Genomic DNA, 27398 nt, shown 5'->3' on the forward strand with positions numbered 1-27398 from the left:
TCTCTTTTTTAATACATTTTTAAAAGTTTTCTAATGTTCATCCGTTATTGATAGCCTGTGCGGCATGATCTCACTACAGCTGTTTAATAGATCTTGCTTGCGTGTACTACGTGCATGACGTCAGTTTTCAGGGACCAGGCCTTAACGATAGTCATGCCTTTTGTTTACTTTTACCATAGTGGGGTGTGGTGGGGGCCAAGAAAATGGAGAGTGAGGGAAAAAAATTAGTAACACCGTCAAGGGAAGTAACTGCAGAAATGCCCGTTCGCTTTTCGAAGTTATCTGCCCTTTGTTTGCATACAGGGAAGTATTAACAAAATGGACGCCACGACGACGATCACTTGGAACTCTCTTATGTCTCTCTTGTAGCAATAATAATAACAATAGGCACTGACTCCCCTTTTTTTTGTCCTGGAGGCTGGCCAGTTAATAACCCGCATCTTTAGTCGACGGTAAGTAAGTTGGATAATAAATAAAACGGCCTTTTCTTAGATAAGTTTTCAGGAAATTTGTCTTCTTTTTTATCGTTACGACATGGAAGTCAATTTTATTTTCAACATTATTTGAAAATCCACCATCTGCTCTCTTTGTTTTGATTTTTTTCCTGATTAAGTGAAATGGTGGAAAATACTAAAAACGAAATGACGCTTGTATAAGTCAGTCCCCATGGCTGGCGATATTGGCTCGAAAAAAAAAAAATCCAGTATCGAGTTACAACGACTAAAAGACGACTATACAAAATTAAACTCGGGTTCCTGAAACGTAAAATGAAGAAACATTTTGGTACTAGTTTCATTTATTGATCCGTGCCGAAATAATAACGTTATTATTTAGAAAGCCATTCTTAACATGGGGAGAGGAGGGTGTTTTGTACCTATTCTGTACTTTTAACCTTACAATTTAATAAAAACATACCATAAAACTTTAATTAAACTTGAAAATATTATCTAAAAAATAGTGCGAGTGCGCTAGCAATCCACATTTTTTTACTGATATATTAACGTCGTATTATTATTGTAAATTGTGGTGCTTATGCACTTATGTTACCGTGCTTTTTTTTGGTATTATTATACAAACACCGTGACAGCGAATTAGTAAAATCTTTTACGTAGTATTCTGGGTATACCGTATTCTGTTACGTTTCGGTGTGCTGAACACGAATCTGAAAACTGGGTTAGGGTTAGGGTACATTTTTTTCTACTAATTCGCTGTCACGGTATTTGTATAAATTTACCTTTTTTTTTTAAATAGTATATTCAAGTTTCACAATATCTTTTTTTATATTAAATTCTTAGGTGAAAGGGTGCTAGAGTACACAGATCAAGTTTTTAAATGCGGTTTTAGGTTCAAACAAGACTACTTATTTAATTGTCATGTCGAAAAAATTAATATATCCAAAAATTACGATAATTCATCGAGTAAAACAAATGCTATTATATCTAAAACGCTATCGGCTAAAATAAAACGTCAGCCATTTAAAGTGTCGAAAAGGGAGAGGTGCTTTATTAAGGTACAGTCGACAGATCGATTTTTTTAAATTTTTTGTTTTAAATGTACTTAATTATGCTGAAAATAGTAATATATCCAAAAATTATTAAACATCAGTGAGTAGAAATGTATTTCTAGTTAAAAGTATTTTTTACGGAAAATTATGTATTTTCTTAGACGTTATAAAGTAGGCAATAGGAGGCTTTACACGGGGGACATAACCCCGAAATAAATATTTTAGACTAGCAGTTCAGCCTGGTTTTGCTCGGGCCCTATGTACTGTTCATAACTTCATGTGCATATATATATATATATATATATATATATATATATATATATATATATATATATAGTTTGACTCATGTCTAGGTAACCTACATCTAAAATTTCAAATGTTTCGACCCAAAATTGACAGAGGAGTTTGGTAGAGTCTGCAAAGGTCAACTCTTTCAACTTTTACCTCTTGACAGCCAAATTCTCGACCAAAAACTGATTAAAGAGCTTGCTGCATGTCTTTATGTAAAATTTCAAAGGTAGACCCAAAATTGGCTGAATAGTTTGCTAGAGACCGCGAAGGTCAAATCGTTTGAACTTTGACCCCTTGACAGCCAAATGTTCTTCCAAAAACCGATTAAAAAGCTTGCCCTATGTCTAAATACACATTATGTAAAATTTCAAATGTTTAGACCAAAAATTGGCTGAGTAATTTGATAGAGACCGCAGAGGTCAAATTTTTTTAAACTTTGACCTCTTATTGTTTTGAGTTCAAATCAAATTAAAAAGTTTGATCCATGTCCAAGTAACCTGCATCTAAAATTTCAAGTGTTTAGACCCAAAATTTGTGGAGGAGTTTGATAGAGTTTTCAAGGATCAAATCATTGAACTTTGACTCCGTGACAGCCAAATTTCTGACCGAAAACTAATTAAAAAGACTTTCAAATCTCAATACCCCTTATGTCAAATCTCGAGTCCGTAGACTGAAAATTGACAGAGTAGTTTGGTAGGGAAATGTACACACAGACAATTTCACTTTTATAGATATTACTTGTGTCATGGCGGCAATACTTATTGTCTACAGCAATAGACTTTTTTTTTTTTTACTAAAATCATAATAGCAGTTGTTCTACTTGATGAATTTTCGTAATTTTGTGATATGTTACTATTTTCGACATGACAAGTATGTAAATATTGTTTTTGCTTAAAACGATATATTTAAAATATCGATTTGCCGACTATAGCTTAACAAAAACAAGGGAGATAAGTATGTTCCCTGTATTTGCAATCTTCAAGGTGTCCACATCTAGGGAAAATGCAGTTTCCCCCAATTTTCCGTAAAAACTGCTTGTAATATGTTTCTACTTGATGAATTTTCGTAATTTTTTAATATATTACTATTTTCGACATGACAAGTAAGTACTTTTGTTTTGTTAAGCAAAAACAACATTATTTAAAGAACCGATCTGTCGACTCTCTTAACAAGCACCGGTGAAAGTACAGAATAGTTACTAAACACCCTCCCTTCTCCATGTTAAGAATTGTTTTCAAAATGATAGTGTTATTATTTCAGGACTGTAACATAAGTGCATAAGTACCTAAATTTAAAAAATTAAAAAAAAAAAAATGCACATATTTGCACATACAAAAATGGCCACCACTTATAACAATGAATTACATTGCTTAATATCTGTAAAACTACTTGTTTACAGAAAATTTAAATATGATGTCCATTTTCAGCACACCCAAAAAAAACTACTTCCATGTTTACAAAATAGGAAAAGAAAGGAGAGAAAAAAAAACAGTACTTACGCATTATTTTTTAATAGTTTTTTTTTTTATTAAATTCAAGTTTCACAATATTTTTTTTATTAAATTGTTAGGTGGAAGCACAGAATAGTTACAAAACACCCTCCCCTTCCCATGTTAAGAATGGCTTTTGAAATAATGTTATTTCAGGGCGATAGCAAAAGTGCACAAGTACCAGAAAAAACAAAGGGCAATAATTCCTTTCTGTGTTTACAAAATGAGTGATCTATTTATTATAACATTATAACTAAAATGTGAGCACCCCTTACAAATGTCAAAATAATGGCTTTTTTTAAGATAATCTGGTTTAAAAAGTCTTTTGAAGGCTAATCGTGTTGTCTTGGCCACCGTTACGATGTAATCTAAAACATGCTTTCTGAGTTATGCCCCCTGTTTCTGCAATCTTCACGGTTTACTGTAAGACATCTACAAAAAATGCAATTTTCCCTCAAAATTACTTTTAATTATAAATAACTTTCTACTCGAATTTTTGGATATATTACTATTTTCGATATGACAATTTAGTAAATAATATTGTTTTTGCTTTTTTTGTATGAGTACCGAATTTTGTAATCGATCCCGGTACTTACAGGGAATGAGTGCCCTGGGGATTTCAGTTCTTATGGAGTCAGATTCAATTATAAACGAACAATTCCTACTCAGTCCTGGAAATGGTTGAAGCAGTTTATGATTTGAAAGCTACAATAAAATTGTAAATGTCAGATGAAACAAAGATCCGAAGAGTTATGTTTTTGTTTTTTTTAAAAAATGGCTTTTCAATGGGTGGCTTTTCAAATCGTAAACATTTCCGAAGCTGTCTCTCTGTTAATACTCGAAACCGACTCCATCATAATTGAAATACCCTGAGTGCATATTCTTTAGAAAGCACCCTGAACTTCTCACTTTCATGCTACCTTAGGTTTCACCAAAAGTCGGTTGAGTTCACTTAAAATACTGTAGAAGCACCAAATGGCAAAATCAAGTTCCTGAACAGAGACGTGTCTTCTATCCCAACCATCATCAACGAACTTGAGGTAATTTCATCAGCATCTGAAATACCAAAACTCTTTGCCAAGAACTTTTCACCAAATTCGACTTTTTGCAACCATGTCTGCCTACCCCTCTCCCCATATTTCCTTCTGTAATATACAAATATCTATGCATAATGTTGCCAGGCTTATCAAAGACCTTGATTCCAGTAAAGCAACCAGCCTTAATAGCGTTCCAATCATAGTGCTCAAAAAGCTTCAGTCAAAACTAGCTCCCATACTTACAAAGCTGTTTAAAGTTGCTCCCATACTTACAAAGCTGTTTAAAGTTGCTCCCGTACTTACAAAGCTGTTTAAAGTTGCTTCCCACCACCCTGGAAAACTTCATCAGTCTGCCCTATATTTAAAAATTCCTGAGGTCGGCTATCTGTCTCTCAGTACAGATCAGTCTCCTTTGTGTCATGAGTAAGTTGCTGGAATCTGTGATGAATAGAGAAGTGGTCAACCACCTCAGCAAAAATACCTTACTCAGTGACATGCAATATGGTTTCTGTTCTGCTAGAAACAGCTGGTGTGTTATCTGTAATATCGATGGGGTTTCATTTCTGACGCAATAGCCCTTGGCATATCCAAGACTTTTGATAGGGTATGGCATAAAGGTCTTCTTCACAAGATTACCAGCTATGGAATAACTGGAAATGTCTTCTCAATTATTGTGTGCAGCCTCCCCCCCCCCAAAAAAAAAAGTATGTGCGAGAGGGGGGGTATCATTCTCTGTCTATCCTACTCTTAAAAAGATAGATTAGAATTTCTCAAAATACCACATTTACCCTATCAACACTACTTAAAATTTCACTAATCATTTAATGTTGTTATATGCACACACACACACACACACACACACACACACACACACACACACACACAATTTCATTAGATTAAGATGGGAAGTGGGATGATAAAAAGCAGGTTAGTAAGACCCTCCCAACCCTTTCCTCCACTGTTTTTAAGTTTGTTTAGAAATGAAAACAAGTCAATCTCTGAATGGGAGTGGGAGGAAATGAAATAGAAGTGGAGTAGTTGATATTTTTCCAAGATAAACAATTAAGGCCAAGTTCAAAATAGAAGTGACACTTTGATCATAGCTGGATGATCTGATGAATTGCAATTATGCCCCCCCACACACACACACATACAAGAACTAGATGTGATACAAGGTGGGTTTTTAATATTGGATAAATAAATCGAACTCTAATAAAAAGGAATACTTTGAATTTGAACAGATAATTAAAAAAAATTACTTCTATACTAAAGATAGAACAGATACTACACTTTGATCAGGAGGTCAAAAACATGGTTTCTTTTTAGTTAATGAGTCATTATTAGTGATTACTCACTGGGAATAACATTTGGCATTTTCTAGAGTTTGAGTAACAACAAGTCTCCTCAGATTTCTTGTACTTTTTGGTAACCATTGCATATCATTTTGCATTATTGCAACAGCAATTTATGATTGATTTCTTTCTGATAACTACTATTGATTTGCTCTGGAATTTAGAAGCATTAAGGATGTGAAGTTATTACTGCTCACAGGTCCACTGTGACCCAGAATGGTAATGCATTTATGAATGTGCATCTCTGTACCTTTGCTGTAGAGGCTGTGAGTGTCTATTTGTCCTCATCTAACTGGCTATTATTTTTGAAAAAACCTAAGTGGGTCATAACCACAGCAAGGAAATTTCATATTTGCAAAACCAGACTGCCTAACAATCATTAATTAACCTATATTCTCAAGTGGCCTCTGGGCCTTGATAAGTGGTGACTCCTTAGTAAAAAAAAAAAAAAAAAGAAAAAGATCAATATAATAATAATAGGTATCACAAACCTGCCTAGAGTTCAGTGTGTAAAAATGGGTAAATATGATGAATCACTTTTAATTTAAACTTGTAATAACTCAGTTTTTTCCGTCGTCTTTATGAGATAAAAGGCAATTATAAACAAATTGAATGTACAATTTTTTTCTTTTGTGTTATTAATAGTTTTGTTTTTGTCCTTTTGTTTTTTGCCAGGTTACTAGGTTCGGCGACAGGTGATCATTTTTTTTTATGTTGCCGTTTTTCAAATCTGGTGTGCACAATATTATGTTTGTTATTATACAGCATTCGACCTAGACCGGTTGAACCAGTTTCCTCTAAAGGAGGAAGTATCAAGGAAATTTTAAATTCACAGGCAGTCCTCAGCCGCCTGTATATGATACTAGCAGGCCGCCCGGCATTGCCCGGTTGTTCAGTACACATAAATATTATATTTAAATGAATGCAGAATTCTTATTTATTATCAACAGAAATAGCATAGGTATTAAACATAACGCAAAATTCCTTTTAAAAAATGAAGTAAAAAAAAAAATAGAAAGAAACTGAGACACGTGCATGCGAGTATTATGTTTTTTTTTTCTAAACAGTTCACTTCTTGTAAGTAAAAAAAAAAATATTCAAGCTAAGTTTGAAACCAAAACCTAAAGACAGCGAGTCAAGTACAATAACCATTAGGCCAGCTTGACATGATCTTTTAAAAAGTGTTTTCAAACCTACTTATTCTTAGCCATAAGTAACCTGACAGATAAAAATCCGATGACGCCCCCCCCCCTCCACATATCAATTTTGATCCCTTAGCAGCCGTTTTTTCCGGACGAAAACTGATTAAAAAGTTTTCCACATGTTTGAATACCCCATATACCAAGTTTCAAGTCTGTAGATAAAAAATTTGTTGAGTGTATAGGTTGAGAAGTGTCCACGCACACGTACACATTCTCAATACTTCTAAAGAAGTCTCATCTTTAGGAAGGGTCACTTATCAATATGAGTTACTTGATATAAACTTTTACAAGTGTTGTTTCTCACAAAAATAAATCCAAGTTGAAAACTTCAGTGAATGAAATATTTGCCCTATTATCAATTTTTTTGTTTTGTTTTTGTTTTTTATAGCTATTTAAAAAATATATTAGCTTGATATCTATGGTGCTATGAATTATATTAAGAAGATTCAGTGTGTTAGATGTTGAAATAAATCTTATATGAACAAAAAGTTGTACTTTCAAGTCATTTTGCACTTTTCTTTCAATAAATGTAAAGAGATTTTATTCAATATTTAGATTGGTTCGATGTAAATCCTGTTTTTTTTTTCTTCCCCATAGCCATATCAATGAATAAAAATAATACTTCTATTTGGTTTAAACAAATAATATTGAATTTAGAAAAATATATTCAAGCTCTATTGAGAGAGAAGTCTGGGAGGTATAGTGAGCAGAAAAAGGCTGATTTTGAATTTTGTCTTTTATTTAACTTGCTATGCAAACTTCTCTCTGATTCAAACATCTAATCTAAGCCAAATGGCTAACCCAACAGATCAAATTTTTTCTCGTAAAATGGACCTTGGATTTATTTTCAGCAACTTCGTAACTTTTGCTCACTTTATTTTTTGTCCTTTAGTATTCATATTCCCTGACCGATGTTTCTGACAAAGGGGGAAGAATTGCCGTTTTCTAGGTTGGAATCTGTATATAGATGTATGACATTTATTATTGGCTAACTTTTGACCTTGAAATGGTATTTTTTTTTTTTTTTAGCTCCTTATATCAAGTTGCTTCATGCCTTGTCTGGAGCAATATGCACATATACATATATATTTTTTTATTTTCTCTTCTCTTTTCAGATGTACACACTGCTGTCTGGATTTTGGAAGTACTTATTTCAGAAGGAGGAATATTTTGTCCTGATCTTAGGCCTGGACAATGCAGGGAAAACAGTAAGTATGAAGAATTTAATAGACGTAAGGAATAAAGTGATACAATTTCAGTAATACTCTCTCTCTCTCTCTCTCTCTCTCTCTCTCTCTGTGGATGGAAACATTTGATGCATATAACTTTTACCATCGGTTAGGTGTAATAGGAGGAGAAAATAAAACTTCAACTCAAATATCTGTATTATAATAATAATAAGAAGAAGAAGCAGCAGCAGCTAAGGCAAGTTCATGTTCATACATGTTACCACCACCTTTTTTTGAAAGATGGTATCACCTGATTGGCGAATATGCAATTAAACAAGAAAGTAAATTTGAAAAACTTGTATCAAATGTATGAAACTCTAATAAAATTTCTTGGCCTTTGATTTAGGATCAAAGTGTCATAATGAAGTTAGGTACTAGGGTAGTCATTTTTATTATTTATTTTTTTATTTATTTTTTTTTTTTACAAAAGAGTCACCATTTATCCAGGCCCTGTGGCCACTCGAGGATTAGGGTCAATGGGACAATATCGTAGTTATCGTTAGTAGTGGAAATTTGGTAACTTGGATTACTTAAGGGGACGGCTCATCAAGAACTTGTTCACGTTGGACTTGAAAACGACCATATCGTAGTCAGCTGGAAAGCAGGAAAACGAAACAGAGTTCCACAGGTGTGTAGTTCTAAGAAAGAAGCTTTGTTCATTGCACAGATAAAGAGCGGGGCAAATTATTGACAGTGGTTTCAGCTAGACAAATGTTTCTTATGAAAGTTTGGTAAAGGGGGGACCATAGATTGAAGCAGACGAGTACTTGCCATGAAAATAACAGTAAAGCAGAGACAAGCTCACAATGTCACTTCTGTGGGAAAGGGGTTGCAGGGAAGAGAAAAAGGCATCAGCTACTAGGCTACAAAGTCTATTTGGAATTCTTTCAAGGCAGGATAAGGTGCTTCTAGCAGCTCCTACCCAGTTGTGGCAACAGTACTCTTCTTGGACATACTTGGCTCTTATTGAGATAGAGAATTGCATCAGCAGTGAGATATTTACTGGAGTGGTAGAATGATCCAACCATTTTTCCAGCAACTTTGGCAACAGATTTGATGTACGTGTTCCATTTCTGATCAGGAGTGAAGGTCAAATCAAGAAGCTTGTCAAAACATGAAGCTTCCTCAAGATGAGAGCCATTCATTTCAATTGATGTCAGACGAGGGTCAGAGCATTGATGATGTAAAGATTGAAGCTTACTTTCAAATGCATTAAAATGAATCAGCCACCCCTTTCCCCATTGCACTAAGATCAAAGGAAAGAGAATCAGAGAGATCTTTGTCATTTACGGCCTTTGAAATGTTGCCGTAGATGGTAGTGTCATCAGCGTAAATGTCTGCGAATAATCTGAGGGTGTGATTTAGGAGATCATTGATGCAGATCAAGAAGAGACTTGGGCCAACGACTCTGAGTTTTCCTTGACCTGGGAATTGGTGTGGAATATGTTACATCTCAATGCCATACAACACAGTTCCAGAATTGTGGATTTGCCCAGGTGTCCCCATTGCAGGACTTCAGCAGAAGAAATGCCAGAACATGCTTTCTTTGAATGCAGCAAATTCCGGCGGTACTAGGGGTATGTCAATGAGGTGACAACTTATATCGATTCTGAGCATCCTTGCTTGTTGAACATATCCTATATCATCCACAGTCTGGCTGCCATGAAACACAGAAACAGATGGTGTTCCTCGTGATCCTAGCTGCAGCACAAATGGTAATGTGGACGTCGCATCTGAATGTGAACCAAAAGGTTAAATCTTTTGCTGGTCAGGATCTGATCACATTCTTCAAACACCAATTTATGGTCAAGATCAGATGTGATCAAAAAAGGTTACACGCCACAGTTTTTTGAAAGAAGATGGATAAAAGTAACGAGCTTGTGTGTACGCAAACAAGTCATGTATGAGAATGTGTTTCCTGCTTGAGCATGTTGGACTCCCCCCTTCCCCGTAAGGTAAACTTTTTTAGTTTCTAAGCTAGTCAAGTGAATGGGCTCCCCATCTCCCAAAGGAAACCGCCAAGATGCCCACTCCCCAATGTTCATTTTCTTTGCTTCTGGCCTCCCCCAAATTGCATTTATCTTGGAAATGTAACAGAGTGCATATGAGCGTTGTGGAACTGCGTGTTGGTCCGAGAGGTTTGAACTGTAAACGACACAATAAAAAAGTAACAGCCACACCACATTACAGAAAGACATTACTTACTCCCCATATATGTATAAGGGAAGTATTTTTTAAGTCTTAGATGAAAGATACAACTGTGGAATTTCCATGGGTCTCCCGTGTATATTTTGGGGCTTGTCCAGAATTCTTCTGATATTAAAAATAAAGAAAAATCTATATGATGTATGTACTTGTGATGGAAAGAAAATATCATATTCCAAACATCATATAAATTGATCAAGTAGTTTTATATTTAAATAAAAAATCAAATTTTATGGCGAACCAAGGAACAGTTGTTTTGCAATGCCATGTTTAAAAACGCTCAAGAAACAAGGGAGATAATTCAGCATAATTCAAACTTGCAAGATTTTTGTTGTAATTCCTATGAATTCCCATTAATCGCTAAAAAATTATTTTATTTATAAAAATAAATGTATGATCGATTTATGTGATTTTTGGTTTTCCAGAATCTAGAAATCTTTACATTGTAGGGGTGGAATTTTGCTGCTTGTCAGGCTAGTTAGGGATATTTACATGGAGGTATATAAGGGTTTGGAGTTCATCAGATCCCCTTCCATTAAAATACTTGTAAAATAGACACAGAGATGCAATATTTCATCGATGGGACAAAAGTTGAAGTTTGGTTGACAGTGAAGAAATTATAAGGTTGGCCACTCTTTTTGTTTTTTTAACCCTGTCTAAGAGTGAAAGACGAGTAGCAGATACACCAGTGCAAATGTGACATCAATACTTTATTCACGGGCAAATAGTGGCATTGTAGAGGTACAGTATACTCTCAGGCATAAGTAACTTCAAGCATGGCAGAAGTCTTTGCAATGCCCTCGATATATTTGTTCCAATTCATGTTCCCTGTAAACATTAAGTCAAGAAGTTTGAATGGAGAGCTCTTTCAGGAAGAGTATCATTAGTCATTAGTGGTTAAGAAGATTTCATATAATTATTAAAAGAAACAAGCTTAGTCTTAGCAGCATTGATTGTTACAATCTATTTATGTCCCCCATTCCACTGCAAACTTGATAGCTTTCTCTAAGGTTTCAGCCATTTCTTTATAGAGCATTGTATAATCAGCAAATATACCCATCTCGGACACAATATTATCACAATATTATGAGTAAGTGGAATAATAAACCTCTAAAGATTGATCCCTAAGGCACACCTAAGTTTGTCATGTTGTTTTGAAGTACGATCATCGAAGATAACCTGGATTTTTCTCTTTTTTTTTTTTTTACAAAGGCATCACCACATTATCAAGGCCCAGAGGCCACTCAAGGATAAGGGTTAAAGAGTGTACAGTAGAAATTGGTCAATATAGTAATCATTAGTAATGAAAATTTGGTAAATTTAATAACTTATATGGAACGGCTCATCAAGAACTTATTTACTTTAGACTTGAACACAACCATATTGTAGTCAGCCGGAAAGCAGGAAAACGGAAGACAATTCCACAGGCGTGCAGTTCTAAGAAAGAAGCTTTGTTCATGGAATCTACGTTTAGGTTTAGGCACAGATAAAGAGTGGGGGAAATTATTGATAGTGTTTACAGCTAGACGAGTGTTTCTTGTGAAAGTTTGGCGAGGGGGGACCAAAGATTGAAGCTCAGTTGAACACTTTCCATGAAAATAACGATACATCAGAGACAAACTCGCAACATCTCTTCTGTGAGATAGAGGTTGCAAGGAGGAGAAAAGGACATCTCCTACGAGGCTACGAAGTCTATTTTGAACTCTATCAAGGCAGGACAAGTCCTTTCTAGCAGCTCCTGCCCAGATGTGGCAACAGTATTCCATCCTTGGACGTACCTGGCTCTTATATAGGTAGAGAATAGCATCAGCAGTGAGATATCTACTGGATCGATAGAAAGATCCCACCATTTTTCCAGCGGCCTTGGCAACAGATTTGATATACGTGTTCCATTTAAGATCAGGAGTAATGGTCAAGCCCAGAAGCTTGTCAAAACTTGAGGCCTCCTGAAGACGAGAGCCATTCATTTCAATTGATGACAAATGTGGATTAGAATGTTGATGATGTAAAGAGAGAAGCTTGGTTTTAGATGCATTAAAAGTAACCAGCCACTCCTTTCCCCATTGTACTACGTGCTCAAGATCAGAGGAGAGAGAATTGGAGAGAACTTGGTCGTTTACTGTCTTAGATGTGGTACCATAAATGGTAGTGTCGTCAGCATAAATGTCTACAAATGATGTAAGGATATGATTTGGAAGATCATTAATGTAGATCAGGAAAAGAGTTGGGCCCAGGATGGATCCCTGAGGGACACCGGCATTAATACTGTGAGCTTCTGATTTTTGCCCCTCAACTACTACTCTTATGAACCTATCAGAAAGAAATGATTTAATAATTGAGAAGACTTTTCTAGCTATACCATAGCTAGCGATCTTATGAAGTAAACCTTTATGCCATACCCTATCAAAGGCTTTAGATATGTCAAGAGCAATTGCCCTAGAAAGATTGCCACCGTCGAGAGATTTGCTAATCCTATGCGATATAACTGTAAGGACATCTGCTGTAGATCTAGCAGAACGGAAACCATATTAAGTGTCACTAAGAAGGTTATTTTTGTTGAGATGTTTGATTACTTCTGTATTTAACACAGATTCTAGCAACTTACTCATGACGCACAGGAGACTTATTGGCCTGTACTGAGAGGGGGATGAGCGATCACCTGAATTCTTAAATACAGGGCATACTGATGAGATTTTCCAGGGAGATGGGAAACTATTCTCCTTAAGACAACGTTTAAACAGTTTTGTAAGTATGGGCGCTAATTCAGGTTGAAGTTTTTTGAGTACTATAATTGGAATACCATCAGGGCCAGTTACTTTACTCGAATCAAGGTTTTTGATTAGCTTCGCAACATCACGTACAGATATACGTATATCACATAGCGTGTTTTCTGATACAGGAGGAAATATTGGGGGTTGGCGGTCTTGGTCGCAAAGGGTAGAATTAGCTGCAAAGTTCTTGACAAAGAGTTTGGCTTTGTCTGATGCTGACGAGATTACCTCAGATCCATTGATAATAGTTGGGATGGAGCACACGCTTCTGTTCAGGATTCTGTTTGCTATTTGCCAAAACTGGTGGGAACCAAGCCGCTGCTCAGCTACTTTGGACTTAACAGATTGAGCATACAACACTCTTGCGTTCCTTATTACTTTCTTACAATGGTTGCTGGCAGTCCTGAAAACGGCTTTAGTTTCCATACATCTATTACGTTTGAAGCAGTGGAAAAAGTGATTTCTGTGCGCAATGGCAGCAGCACATTCTGGAGAGAACCATGGCTGGCTGTTAGGTTTTTTCTGAAACTTTTTAGAGGGTATGAAATGGTCAATACCTACAATTAACCATTCAGTTAGGTCTAATACTATAGAGGACACATCCTTTTTAAACATGGAATGCAGAGGTAGATCAGATATAAATGTACGGAAGCTATCCCAGTCAGCCTTAGTGTATCGATATACTGTACGATGAAGAGGTACGTCTGGGGACTTATTACATTTCATTTTTATCTTAATTGATACAACAGAGTGGTCGGAAGATCCAAGAGGCGACAGAACAGAAACTGAACATAGTTCAGGGCAAGTTGTGAGAAAAAGGTCTAGTAGGCTCGCATACTGGCCGTCATTATCGGGCACACGGGTAGGTTCCTGAACAATCTGAGTGAGGTCATAGGCAATGGAGAAATCATGACAGAACCTCCCCTCATCATCGGTCTTGTTTGAGTGGGTCAACCATTCGACGTTGTGAACATTGAAGTCTCCACATACGTGAATGTTAGCTGAAGGATAAGTAGAAAGGACTTGGTCAATTTTCTCAGATATGCTTTGAAAGATAGTAACTCCACTGTTGTGGGGGCGATAGAGAGTAAATATAAATGCAGTAGTGTGAGCTAAAGCAACCCGGAAGCACATATAGGGTAAGTTAGGATCTTCCCTGGAGATGTCCCTCCCACATGGAAAGCTATCTTTAATATAGGCACATATTCCATGCCCATGGCGATCTTGGGGGTCAGATTTAGAAGTTAAGTTAGAGTATCCTGAAATTGCAAACTCATCTAGGGAAATAGCCTGTCCAATGCCAGTTTCACTTAAAAATAAAAGGTCTGGTTTAGTCTCCTGTAATTGGGTTTCAACCTCTGGAAGGTTAGAACGAAGACCCCTGATGTTGGAGAAGGAGACATGGTAGTAGGGGTCTACGTTGGAAGTTGGGGAACCGGGTTTAATCGTGTATTTTTTCTTGAAACTTGTCATGATGAAATTTTAGAATTTGTGGACTAGGTCGACAGATTTACTTATTTAAGAAAAATTTAATTATGTTAAGTATTCGTCTAGTAATACCATCTGATTTAATTTTCATGAGAAGACTATCATGCCATACCCTGTCAAAAGCCTTGGATATATCTAGGGCAACTGCCCTAGCCTCCACTTTCTTATCCAATGCATAATATATGCATTCAGAGATTACAGTTAGGATATCTGCAGTAGAACAGGCTTGCCTAAATCCATCAACCAAAGCACTACAAGAATAAAATTGAAGATGGGGACAATAGTATGAATGGTACAAACTAGTGTGACCCTTAGAAATTCCACAGAATGAGAAATATATTGCATCAACAAATATGTTTTGATAAAGTTGGTATTTTTCTGGATAGTGCAAAAATTAGGTTTGGGACAGAAAAACCAATAACATGCAGCAAATATGAGTTTAACATCTCTATGAAAAAAGTGTCCATTGTATTTTAAATATAGAACTGACCCAACTGAGATAAATTAATAAGTACTATTAAATGCTCACTATGTAATATTGTGCTACATAGTTCAATACGAATAATAAGATCACATTGTAAGAGACAATCTTTAATTTACTTTTTCAGTCCAGCACCGCTTGACAAACAATATTCTTTTTTGTTTGTTTATTTTTTTTTCCCTCTGTTTCTTTCAAATGTTTCCTTTCTTATGTAATGTTTCACTGACTTCTTTCTTCGGTGAAAAACTGCGCTCCATGTCAAAATTACTACGAGTTTCTTTCCCACACCATTACAACAATGATCATCTATTATTATAATGATATTTGAAAACAAGACTACATCAAAAGGGAGATCACTCTTATATTCTTGTCCGTAGATGCCAAATTGACCTTTTTGAAACCAATTTAGTTTGGTCTTCAAAAATTGTATTTGGCCTTTTACAGAGCATAACATATGGACTAACTAAGAAAGGAACCATCAGAATACGATATAGATTGTTAAATAAATAAAATTCTGAAACATAACTAATATCTGGTACTCTTGTCCACGATCATTGACAGATTCATTGTTTTCTCAGACACCACATCGATCAATGTCTTTTCTTGTAAAAATTCAACAATCTATCCTGATTTTCCTTGCACTCTTCCAGCATTCAATCTGCACAGCTTCAAGTAATAACTTGATAGTGATCTGAGAATGTTCACATCAAACATGAGTCCTATCATATCCAACGTGCTCACTAAAATTAGTTCCAGTCTCGTTTACACAATTGTTTGAATATATATTATCTCATTTTTATAAAATTGATTGTGCATTTCTCAGTGACACATAATATCTATATTATATTCCTCTTAGTTTTTTTTCTGTCTGTTCATTCCACTTTTTCTCAGAAACTACTGAACCGATCTAGATGAAATTGTGTATGTTATGATATGGTGCAGTGAATAAAATATTATGGTATCTGTTCGATTTATAAGGATTAGTATTTAATGCAAAAATGAGCACACAAGTTTTACCATCAATTTTGCATAAAGCACTCATTCTAAGTCAATGACTATAACTTTGGAATATATATATATATATTCATTCGATGTTATGATGAAAAGTTCTTAATTTGATAAAATTATGCTCAATATTTGGAATAACGCATTATCATAGTTCATAAGATCAAAGTGAAACAAAAATGTTGCTAAATTTATTTTCATATTTTCTTTAAAATACAACAAAGCAGAAGATCAATCTGTAAATGTCCTTTCAAATCCAGATTTTTTCAACGAAAAAGATATTCTTCTCGTCAGATGGTGAAGCCAGTTTTTTAACAATTATATATTGAACGTTTGCCTTTTATCAGACTTTCGATTTCTTCTGTGGTGAATATAGTTCTGTTTAATTTTAGGAGCCCCCCACCCCACCCCCACCCACACACACGCATCAGACTTTACTTCCTTTCTCCGAAGAGGTTTATTGCTAATCACTTAAGGTGCTCCTACCGGGTAATGCCGACGGGGCTGCTCAGGCATTTTTCTAGGGTGCATTGACTTAGTGTCTAACCTCTTCTTGCAGAAGAGGTAAATATATATATACTAAAAGAATGCCATCCTAAGACGGGTAAAATTAATTTCTCACACAGAACAGTTTTACATTCCTTTTATGTCTCTTTACAAAGATCAAAATCAAGATATAATTGTACTAAACCTTATGTCTAGAATCCTTATTCTAATTTTGATCACCAATTTGAACTAGTGTTTTCCTTCCTTTGCCTCTCTCTGTGGAGATTTGTTTGTTTTGGTTAGAATACAAATGACCTCATATCCCTGCCACTCACTTCATTTCCCTCCATCATTTGCTTCTTGTCCATGATTCTCCTTTTATTAAAAAACAAAAAAAAACAAAAATTTGTACAATGTATGTGCCTGTGATGAAATGAAAATAAATTCCAAAAATTATGTAAATTGATCAAGTAGTTTTATTTTTAGCTAAGAATATTAAATTTTATGAGTAACCAAATAGCATCTGTCTTGTACGCCTGTTTGAAAACCAACTAAAAAATGCATGAAAATAACTCAACAATAATTCTAACTTGTGAGATTTATCTGGTAATGCTTACAAATTCTTGGTAATTGCTTAAAAATGATTTTCTTTATAAAAATAAAACTACTTAATCAATTTACATGATTTTTGGAATATGATATTTTCGCTTTGCCACAGATGCATACATCATACAGATTTTTCTTTATTTTTATTTTTTAATATTAGGGAAATTCTGGATAAGTCCTCATTAGTAATTTTTTAAAATTTTTAATCAAGTTTCAGTTTGTTAATATCCCCTCTTCGTTTTCTTGTTGCAATGCGCTTATGTTGTGGTCTGTATTTTACTACGATGGCCATTTTTCATTTGTAAACAATCTCATATACGCCACCTAGTGAAAAACACTGGCATTACTGCCAGGTGCTAAAAATAAAAACATCCTTTTTCTTATTTCAAACTGAAGAGAAAGAAACATCTAGGAGAGACTTTGATTCCAAGCTGAATCGAACATAAACACAATAAATTTACATCTGAAACTCTATTTATTGTGATTGGTTCAGTAGGAAATTAATTTTATTTATTTGTCTTCTTACTGCGAGCGATGCTTGTTGTAACAGTAACTGTTCATAAATACAGCGGTCGGCCTGGGGTTAATGTGGCTAGGGAGCAGGAAGCCTCCTGAATGCGATGTTGACACTCCCAGTTAAGTCGATGAGCCCAGCCAGCCGAAGGGTCTCATCAGCAGCAACAGTAGTTCAAACAGCCCTTCTCAAAACTACCTTTTTCCACATATATTATGCAAATCACAAACTACTACCATGCAACTACAACTACTGCTGCCTGAGACTACCCTTCTTCAACCAGCAGACTTAAGTTCATTCCTATGGTTTCTGGCCCCTCCTGCAGCCAGCGCCTGCCGTAGCTTCCTGCAATCTTCCAGCAGCCCTCAGCACCTCCTGCAGCCTTTCTGCAGCACTCAGCACCTCCTGCAACCATCCAGCAGTCCTCAATGCTTACTACAGCTTTTCAGCACCTGCAGCACCTTCCTGCAGCCTTCTAGCACCTACTGCAACTTTCTGCAGCCTTCCAGCATCTGCCACAGCTTCCTACAGCCTTTCAGTGCCTCAAGCACCTCCTGCAGCCATCCAGTAGCCCTCAGCGCCTCTTGCAGCCATCCAGCAGCCCTCAGCGCTTCCTATAGCCTTCCAGCGCCTGCTGCACTTTTTCTGCAACCTTCCAGCACCACTCAGTGCTGATCAACGTTAGGCTTCCTCACTCTACAGCCTGAAAACATCCGGTTACTTATACCAGAACCCACTGACATTCAACTCAGCAGTTCGCTGATGCTCCACTTCCAGAGCCCACTGATGTCCAACTCAGCAGCCCGCTGACACTTATCTTCCAGTGCTCATCAACATCAGGTTGATCCTGATTTACGTGAACTGACCACAATCTCTAGGCCTTTGCAAATTGACCATCTTCACTTATTTTTTTCTATTTTGAAAATAAAAGGCAATTTGTCGTCTTTAAACGTAATTCAGATTTTTGTCATTCTTCCTTTTGCTATTGTTGTTCCTCTCTTTTTGTCTCTGTGTTTGACATTCTTAATTGTACAGTCGATTGGTTTTATCGCCTTTCGCTTCCCTCTGCAACACTCTATTGGGTGACAAATAGCTTGATTTGCCAGAGATGCAGGTTATCTTTTGAATTTTAACCCCAAAGGAGGCAATATTTTTTATGCCTTATTAAATATTTCTATACTTTTCCTGTTTGTCTTCCTATGAAAATGAATCTTTTATTTGTTCATTCTCCATTTTACATAAGCACTTCATATTTTTTGCTGAAAGATGTAAATCTAAATTTTTGTTTACTTTTTTCTTCTTCTTCTTCCCTCTCTGCTATCTTTTTGTGAACATGTGTTTGGCCGGGAGATGTAATTAAGCTTAAATCGACTCATTCCCAGACGAAAAAGAGACAGAAAAAAAATTTAACTTATGAACAGCTGTTTACAAAAAAATGTCATCTATCTTTGTTTGCATAGCCAGAAATTTGAAATGTTGTTAATGTCCCATTTTATGGGGTAACCGCTGTTCAAAATTTAAAAAAATATGAGTTAAATTGTGAAAATCCAGATTTGAGAACTCATAAACCAAAAAATAAAAACAACAAAGACTTTGCATTCAATTAAAAAACATTCAACGAGAAGCTGAGCTTCTTTGAAAGATGGTTACTTATGCGGAGAATGACCCATTTTTCTGTGAATGTGGGCCAGCATATTCCAGCAGCTTACATAAACCACCAGAATATGCTGAGTGCTGATCAAATTTTTAAATGCTAGAAAAAAAAAGAAAATATGATGGAAAAAATTTATCGTATAGTAATTTTGATGAAGAAAAATGAAAACAATTTTTTTTAAATTCAACCTATAGTAAGTTTCATGAATAAATATTATTTTTTGTAAAATAATGTGTAGCAACAGATAAAATTTTTTCTTTTTTTTTTTATTATTAGTGTTCCTATAAAAAATTATTTTTTTATAACAATATATATATTTTTATATATATATATATATATATATATATATATATATATACGGTATTTTTTCATTCTATTAAAGTTAGGGGTTAAGCTATTGTTGTTGTTTTGTTGTTTTTTTTTTGCTGGGTATTCCCAAGAAAATACACTTTTACTTGTAGGAAATTTTTTCAATCGGTCATGGTGTGTTCCAAACCATCAACACACTCCCACTGTAAATTTTGAACAGTTGCAATGCCGTGAGACCACACGTATTTAGAATTTCCATTCTTGGCAAAATGAAAGAACTTTTTCAGGTGTAACATAATCTGCAAATCCTGTGATTCATCAAGATGACTTTACTAAAGCGATTTATTTTCATTGATTTAATTTTTGCATAATTGAAACTAATATTTTTGCATAATTAAAACTAATATTTTTGCATGATTAAAACTAATATTTTATTCCGATTTATTAACTGTCATCTGCTGCATTGACTGATTGTTTCAACATATTCCAGTGGTTTACATAAGCTGCCAGAATATGACAATGCAAGATTCATGGAAAAATGGATCTCTACATAAGAATTGAAGGATATTGCGACAAGAGCGGCATTTTCATCAAACAGCAAATTACAAATAATTTCAGTGCAGAGGCGAGTCTTGGCATTGAACTTAACTTTCATCAGAAGGTGATGTCAGTTAGTAAAAATAAAAAAATTTTGCTTCAATTATTTTGAATTTTTGAAAGAACCAAAATTCTTACTAGAAGAAAATATAACTGTAATATTGTCCTGGAACCAACACGTATGCTCGATCGCAAAGAAGACAAAAAATAGAAAAGAACTTCAACTCCCTTTTTCTTTGTAACAACAACAACATTTATTTCCTCATTTTCTCATTACCACTGGGATGTCTGCTGTGATCATCTACTCCAATGTTATCCATGCTTCTTACATGATCTCAAACGTTATCTACACCTCTAACGTGATCTCGAACGCTATCTACTGCGGTAACGTGATCTCGAACGCTATCTACTGCTGTAACGTGATCTCGAACGCTATCTACTGCTGTAACGTGATCTCGAACGCTATCTACTGCTGTAACGTGATCTCGAACGCTATCTACTGCTGTAACGTGATCTCGAACGCTATCTACTGCTGTAACGTGATCTCGAACGCTATCTACTGCTGTAACGTGATCTCGAACGCTATCTACTGCTGTAACGTGATCTCGAACGCTATCTACTGCTGTAACGTGATCTCGAACGCTATCTACTGCTGTAACGTGATCTCGAACGCTATCTACTGCTGTAACGTGATCTCGAACGCTATCTACTGCTGTAACGTGATCTCGAACGCTATCTACTGCTGTAACGTGATCTCGAACGCTATCTACTGCTGTAACGTGATCTCGAACGCTATCTAATGCTGTAACGTGATCTCGAACGCTATCTACTGCTCTAACGTGATCTCGAACGCTACCTACTGCTCTAACGTGATCTCGAACGCTATCCATGCCTCTAACGTGATCTCGAACGCTATCGAAACCTCTAACATGATCTCACACATGTTATCATCGCCTCTAATGTGATCTCGAAGGTTATCCACACCTCTAATATTATCTCAAACGTTATTCCCATCTCTAACATGATCTCCTTTTTAAGGTCTTTATTTTTCTCTAATGGTGACGTCATTTTGCATGCATTTACCTACGCTATGTATGTTGCATAACGATTATATCTAAGTCTAATAAGTTAGATTTTCGATATAATCGTTACATTTTCTTTAGAAAACTGACTTCACGTTTTGATGAGAGAAAATTTTTCTTTGAAAATTCTAAATTGAAAGGACACTTTTGGATTGATCCTCTGCTTTGTTGCATTTTAAGAAAATGTGAATAAATTTAACAATATTTTTATTTATTTTCCTTGAATGAAACATAATTTTTTGGCGACATCATCTACTGGATTCATGTTTATTATATAGTTTTGTTATACTTGGATAAATGCATATTTTATTTTCATTTACCTTTTATTTAATTTATATGTGAAAAATTCATTTTTTTTACTATTTTATTATATTCTAAAAATTCATATTTTTTTAAACTATTTTAATTTATTTATTATATGTGAAAAATTCATTTTTTTATTTTTAAGTATTTTAAGTAAATATTATCTTTTAAGCTTAAAATTAGCAACCATATCCAAATAAACTCAACTGCCATCTCTGTGTGTTTTATTTATTTATTTTTTACATTTTATCTACGCTAACAAGAACGAAAGATGATTATTGCAAAGAAAGTAGTTGTTTATCCACTTTAGTCTTGAAAAGACCAACACTGCAAGTAGGAAAAAACAAGTCAACAGGAAAAGAGCTCCACAAACCTGCAGTTCTTGGTAATAAGCTAGTGGGATAGGAAGCTGTATTAAAATGAGGTACTAAAGCAGTAAATTGATGAAAACTAATAGATCAATAAGTACAATGAGCTAGAACAAAAGAAGCAGGGAATAGATCAGTCCATTCTGAAAAATCACATGCCATAATGAGTATTTACTTGTGTTTGGCCAAGTCAAAGTGACTATCGCATATTCAGATATACTAAATTTTTCTTGCATTTGGTAAAAAGTTATTTTTTGTACATTTTTTTTTTTTTGGTTTTTGATTTCTCAATCTTAAAGAATACTGCATGAATGCCTACACGTCTATGCATGCATTCAACCCACATTGTTTATGTTAATTCTGCTAATAAATTCATTTAACTTTTTTTTTTTTTTTCAGACATACTTGGAACAAACAAAAACAAAATTTAATAAAAAATACAAAGGCATGAACCAGAGCAAAATTACCACCACAGTTGGACTAAACAGTAAGTATTGCAGCAAAATTGCCTAACTTAGCACAAGGCAGCCATATAATATATGTTAGATGCATTTTAAAAGTTGGACCTGAATAACATGTAAACTGATAAATTTTAATTCTGCGTAGCCAATTTTCATTTATTATTGTTGTATCATGTTATTGGTAATTATCTAATGTACTTCGCTATTAAATATTTCCTACTCTCTGGGAAGAAAAATTACTGAATCTGGTTTGGCAGTTTGCTAATATGGAGACCTTTTTAAATAAACACTTTGGCTGAAGGGAATAGCTTTTATTATTTTATTATCTATTCTTGTTTTTTTTTTGTTTGTTTTTTTTTTTTTTTTTAGTTTAGATACTGAATCTAACAAAATGGAGTGGTTATATCATCATCATATTTGGTTTAATGTCCATTTTACGTGCTGGCATGCATTGGACGACTTTTAGAAATTGACTTCCAAAACTTTCCTATCTTTGACCAAGTTTTTATCGATTCCTTTTTTTTTCTCAAGTCTATTTTTATCACTTATGTTTTTCTTGACCTTCCCCAATGAACTCAATCTGCTACCTTAACTGGTCTACACATACTGACCCGAGAACTCTCATACATACTTTCAAGATAGCCATACCATCAGAGTCTCCTGTCCTGCACACATCTCCTTATACTGTCCAGATTTAATCTTCTTCTGAGGTCATCAGATCTAAGCCTGTTTTTAAGACTCTCAGTACATATCTGTCATATCATTTGCATATCATTTCTCTCCATGCAACGCATATCTTCAACCTTCACTGTCCAGATTTCACTCTCACACATTATAAGATACTTTTTTTTTTACAATGGAGTCACCACTTATCGAGGCCTGAAGACCACTCAAGGATAAAGGTGTATGTAAGGTGGTAGTGTAGTAATCGTTAATGGTGTAAGTTGGGTAGGATTTGATTATTTAAGGAGATAGCTCAACAAGAACTTGTTTGCATTAGACTTGAAGGCTACCATACTGTAAAACACATTTGAACGCAATAGATCCTGGACAACATCGGCTCAGTGCAACTAGTTGATAATAATGTTATTCCTACAAATGGCTCTGGGTTCAACATTGTGAAGGCTCGCCATTACTTGTTGGTAATGGCAAAGGTTTCTTGAACATCTTACACATGTGCACACATCTTCTATTCATTTAATATCACTTTTGTATTGCTCAAAGGTTAGACATTTTCTGATATTACATTAGCTCACACACCAGTTCTCATAGCTTGGCAGGTCAACTGTCTCCGGATCCAATCTTTCTTTAGGCAGCCAACCTTCTTGCAATTTAGGACATCTATGTTTCTGCAGCAGTTTATCCAGGAAGATGAACATTCTACACAAGCACACCAGCATAATCGGTTCATCTTTTGGATAATCTCCATGCTGGGTAAACGTAGTTCTTTCAACAAATTCTGTCGACAAACTCTTTAATCAGATGTGTTGGGTTTGGTCAGATTTCACAATATCAGATCCATCTGATTATGAATCTGTCATTGCATTGCAGTTGGACAAAAGAGAGCTGGGCACAGGCCCAACATTCACTGCCATATGCCCCATGATGCTCCTCATGCAGTTGCTATACAACTTATCCCGGATGTAGAGAGGGACAACATGTGATGTTATCAAGGGCAATAACTTATGAAATTTGACCCAAGCTGCCTTGACCCTTTGTGGTCATACAAAGTTCACATCCACCACCTCCACTTGGCATATCCCCTAGCAGAAAGGGTTTATACTACCTCCAGAGTATTGTCATTTAGTACTATATCTTTACATACAAGAAATAAACATATACATCAATTTATCATTTAACTAGTGGGGGTGCCCGGCGTTGCCCAGGTGTTTAAAAAAAAAAAAGTGGTAGTAGGCAGGCAGGTTGGAACCTGTACCGCAAAGGAGGAAAAGAAGGTGAAAAAGGAGTTGGTAATTAACTTTTGCCTAAGTGACGAAAGACGAAATAAAAAAAATTTTAAAAAAGGATAGAGAGAGGTGGGATCGAACTTGAAAACGTAGGGTAATTAGATTTTCTCGCTAGCAAAATCAATGAGTTGGTAATTAGGTTAAGAATTACACGCGCTGAAATGAACGTTGCTTTTTAAATTTGGCTGAAGGCCAGTTAAGCTTCTTGCTTTCTGCTGTTTTATTTGTTTCCCCACGATGTTGGGGAAAACCAGCTCCCCCTCAAAAGGGGGAACTCTGGCAGTGTCCAAATAAATAGGAATTGTCTGATATGAAGGGTTTCCCCCACATCGATCAAACCTAATTGACTTCAAAACGTCCAAGCCTGGAAGGCCAGGCGGATGCCTTTCCTTCGATTAGTTTCACTTTATTTATACAGAAAAGACAAACAAACACTCGAAACAAGGGAATTTCTGCAAACTCGATGAAAATAAAGATAGAGACAATGTCCGTTTGCAAATCTAAGGTATTAAGTGTTAGTAGGCAGGCAGGCTCGAACCCATGACGTAAAGGCGGAAAAGAAAGTTAAAGAAAATCGGGCATCTTACCGCTACGCTATAAGTGAAGTGAAAAGCATTCAAATTAAGCGATGTCAATCAAAAAGTTGTACTTGCTAAGTTAATGAGTTCACACAGGTGCAGAAATGAGCGTTGGCTGGAGGCCAGTTCAGCTTTCCACCATTTCATTTATTTGTTCGCCACGATGTTGGAGAAAACAAGCTCCCCCCAAAAAGGGGGAACTCTCAAATGAATAGCAATTGTCTGATATGAAGGGTTTTCCCCACGTTGATCAAAGCTAATTGCTTTGCTCCAATAGTTTCGCTTTATTTATACGAAAAAGACCAACAAACACGCGAAAGGACGGAATCACGTGAATTTTTTAAAAGTCGATGTAAATAAATGTAGATACGACGTCTGTTCGCAAATCGTAGATATTATGATCTAGGGAGTATATAAAAAGTTGTAAAAAAATAGTAACCCTCTCGAGAACCCCACCCCCAACCCCGAAAAAAAGCCTTTCTTCGACATACAAAAACGCGCGCGGCTGTTTTGTTTTTTATATATATAGATATCATACACGGTTGCTGCTGCTACCTTAACATCAGTGCTGCTGCTGCTAATTCCTTCTACATGCAGAACATCAATACAGATACATTGGCTGTATATTTTAGAACTCAAAACCTTTCTTATTAGATTTTGAACGGGAATTCTATTCTTCAAATCGATAACATAGGCTATACTCTCACTTTCAACAAAGAAAGTCTTTTGCAGTGTTTGCCTTGAATTGTTATGCTCGTGTTTGTCCAGAAATGCCCCCCCCCCACTATAAAAAACAAAAATAATGAAACATCTGCACGATGTACATACTCATGGATTTATTTTCATAAATAATTTGTTTGTTTATTCATTTGTTTATTTATTTGTTTGTTTGTTTATTCGTTTGTTTATTCGTTTGTTTATTTGTTTGTTTATTTGTTTATTTATTTTCTTTATTTATTTGTTTATTTATTTTGTTTATTTATTTTGTTTATTTATTTTGTTTATTTATTTTGTTTATTTATTTTGTTTATTTATTTGTTTATTTATTTTGTTTATTTATTTGTTTATTTATTTTGTTTATTTATTTGTTTATTTATTTTGTTTTTTTTATTTTGTTTATTTATTTGTTTATTTATTTTGTTTTTTATTTGTTTATTTATTTGTTTATTTATTTGTTTGTTTATTTGTTTGTTTATTTGTTTGTTTATTTGTTTGTTTATTTGTTTGTTTATTTGTTTGTTTATTCGTTTGTTTATTTGTTTGTTTATTTGTTTGTTTATTTGTTTGTTTATTTGTTTGTTTATTTGTTTGTTTATTTGTTTGTTTATTTGTTTGTTTATTCGTTTGTTTATTCGTTTGTTTATTTATTTGCGGACTGTTATCCTCATCTTCATAGTTGTTGTTTCACAATGTTTCGGACAACTATTCCTCTGGTCTTCATCAGGTGGCCTTTGTTGCGGTGAACTATCCCAATTATATTCTTAACATTGCTTTTACTGAGGATTGAACTTTCAGAAGAGTCTCACCTAAACCTGAATTTTATTTAATATGTTATCCGTTACACCATATTAAATAAATAATCCTTGTGGATAAATGATTCTGTTTGAAGTTCCATAGAGATTCTTGAGTTCAACAGAAAGATTCCCAAGTTCAACAATATACACTTGAAGAAGGTTGGAAGTTAGATCAGTCTAACCGTGAGAATAACACTAAAAATGAGAACAGTAGTTCAAACAGAAGACTTTGTTGGTTTGGTCACATTGAAAGAATAGAATTGAATTATTTGTTTTTATACATCTTATTTTGTTTTTATTTTTACTTTGTATTTTTCACACTTTAGTTGGCAAAATCGATATCAGCAGTGTTCGTTTAAATTTCTGGGATCTTGGTGGTCAAGAAGAACTTCAGTCTCTCTGGGATAAGGTAAGTAGAAACTTTAGGTTAATTTTCTTTTTCACACTTTTATATTGACAAGAAAACCAGAAAAATGTTGCTGCAGATTGAATCGGCTTCTTCCCTAGTCTACACCATATCCAAAACCGTAGCAGTCCAGAGCAAGAGTGCATGAGATGGTTAACTCAATTCAACTGTAGAAGGCTGACCAATCTATGAAACTTTTTTTTTTTTTTAATTTTTTTATTACATTTTCACCCCAAACAAAGCAAATTGCCACTTTGGTGTAGGGGGCTACCATCAGGGGCAACAACTACTGGGGTACTATGTAGGGATTTGGGCAGCAAGATGTCGGTTCACGTTACACTTGAACTTCTGCACGTCAGTACTGTTGGGGAAGCAGGGACCTGGAATGGAATTCCAGAGTCTAGCGGTTCTGGGGAAGAAACTATTGGAGTAAAAAGATCTTTTACATCTAGGGATCTCTACAGTGTAGGGGTGGGATTTAGCAGCCTGTCGGGTTTG

At 35.1% G+C, this 27398-nt stretch overlaps 1 protein-coding gene across 3 annotated transcripts in view; it reads left to right on the plus strand.

Moving 5' to 3' along the window:
- Positions 1–27398, plus strand: part of LOC145296714 (ADP-ribosylation factor-related protein 1-like) — a 100944-nt gene that overhangs the window by 40476 nt on the left and 33070 nt on the right. For 2 of the 3 annotated variants that reach the window (XM_080142699.1, XM_080142697.1), the window contains exons 2-4: positions 7992–8084; positions 22374–22461; positions 26821–26903. In XM_080142699.1, the coding sequence (XP_079998825.1) occupies positions 7992–8084; positions 22374–22461; positions 26821–26903 (264 nt within the window). Of the gene's footprint in view, positions 1–292; positions 453–7991; positions 8085–22373; positions 22462–26820; positions 26904–27398 lie in introns of those variants that run through there. The other variant, XM_080142698.1, reaches the window with a different exon arrangement.

This window comes from Euprymna scolopes, chromosome 17 (assembly GCF_053919585.1).
Source record: "Euprymna scolopes isolate OS-2025 chromosome 17, ASM5391958v1, whole genome shotgun sequence".
NCBI lineage: Eukaryota > Metazoa > Mollusca > Cephalopoda > Sepiida > Sepiolidae > Euprymna > Euprymna scolopes.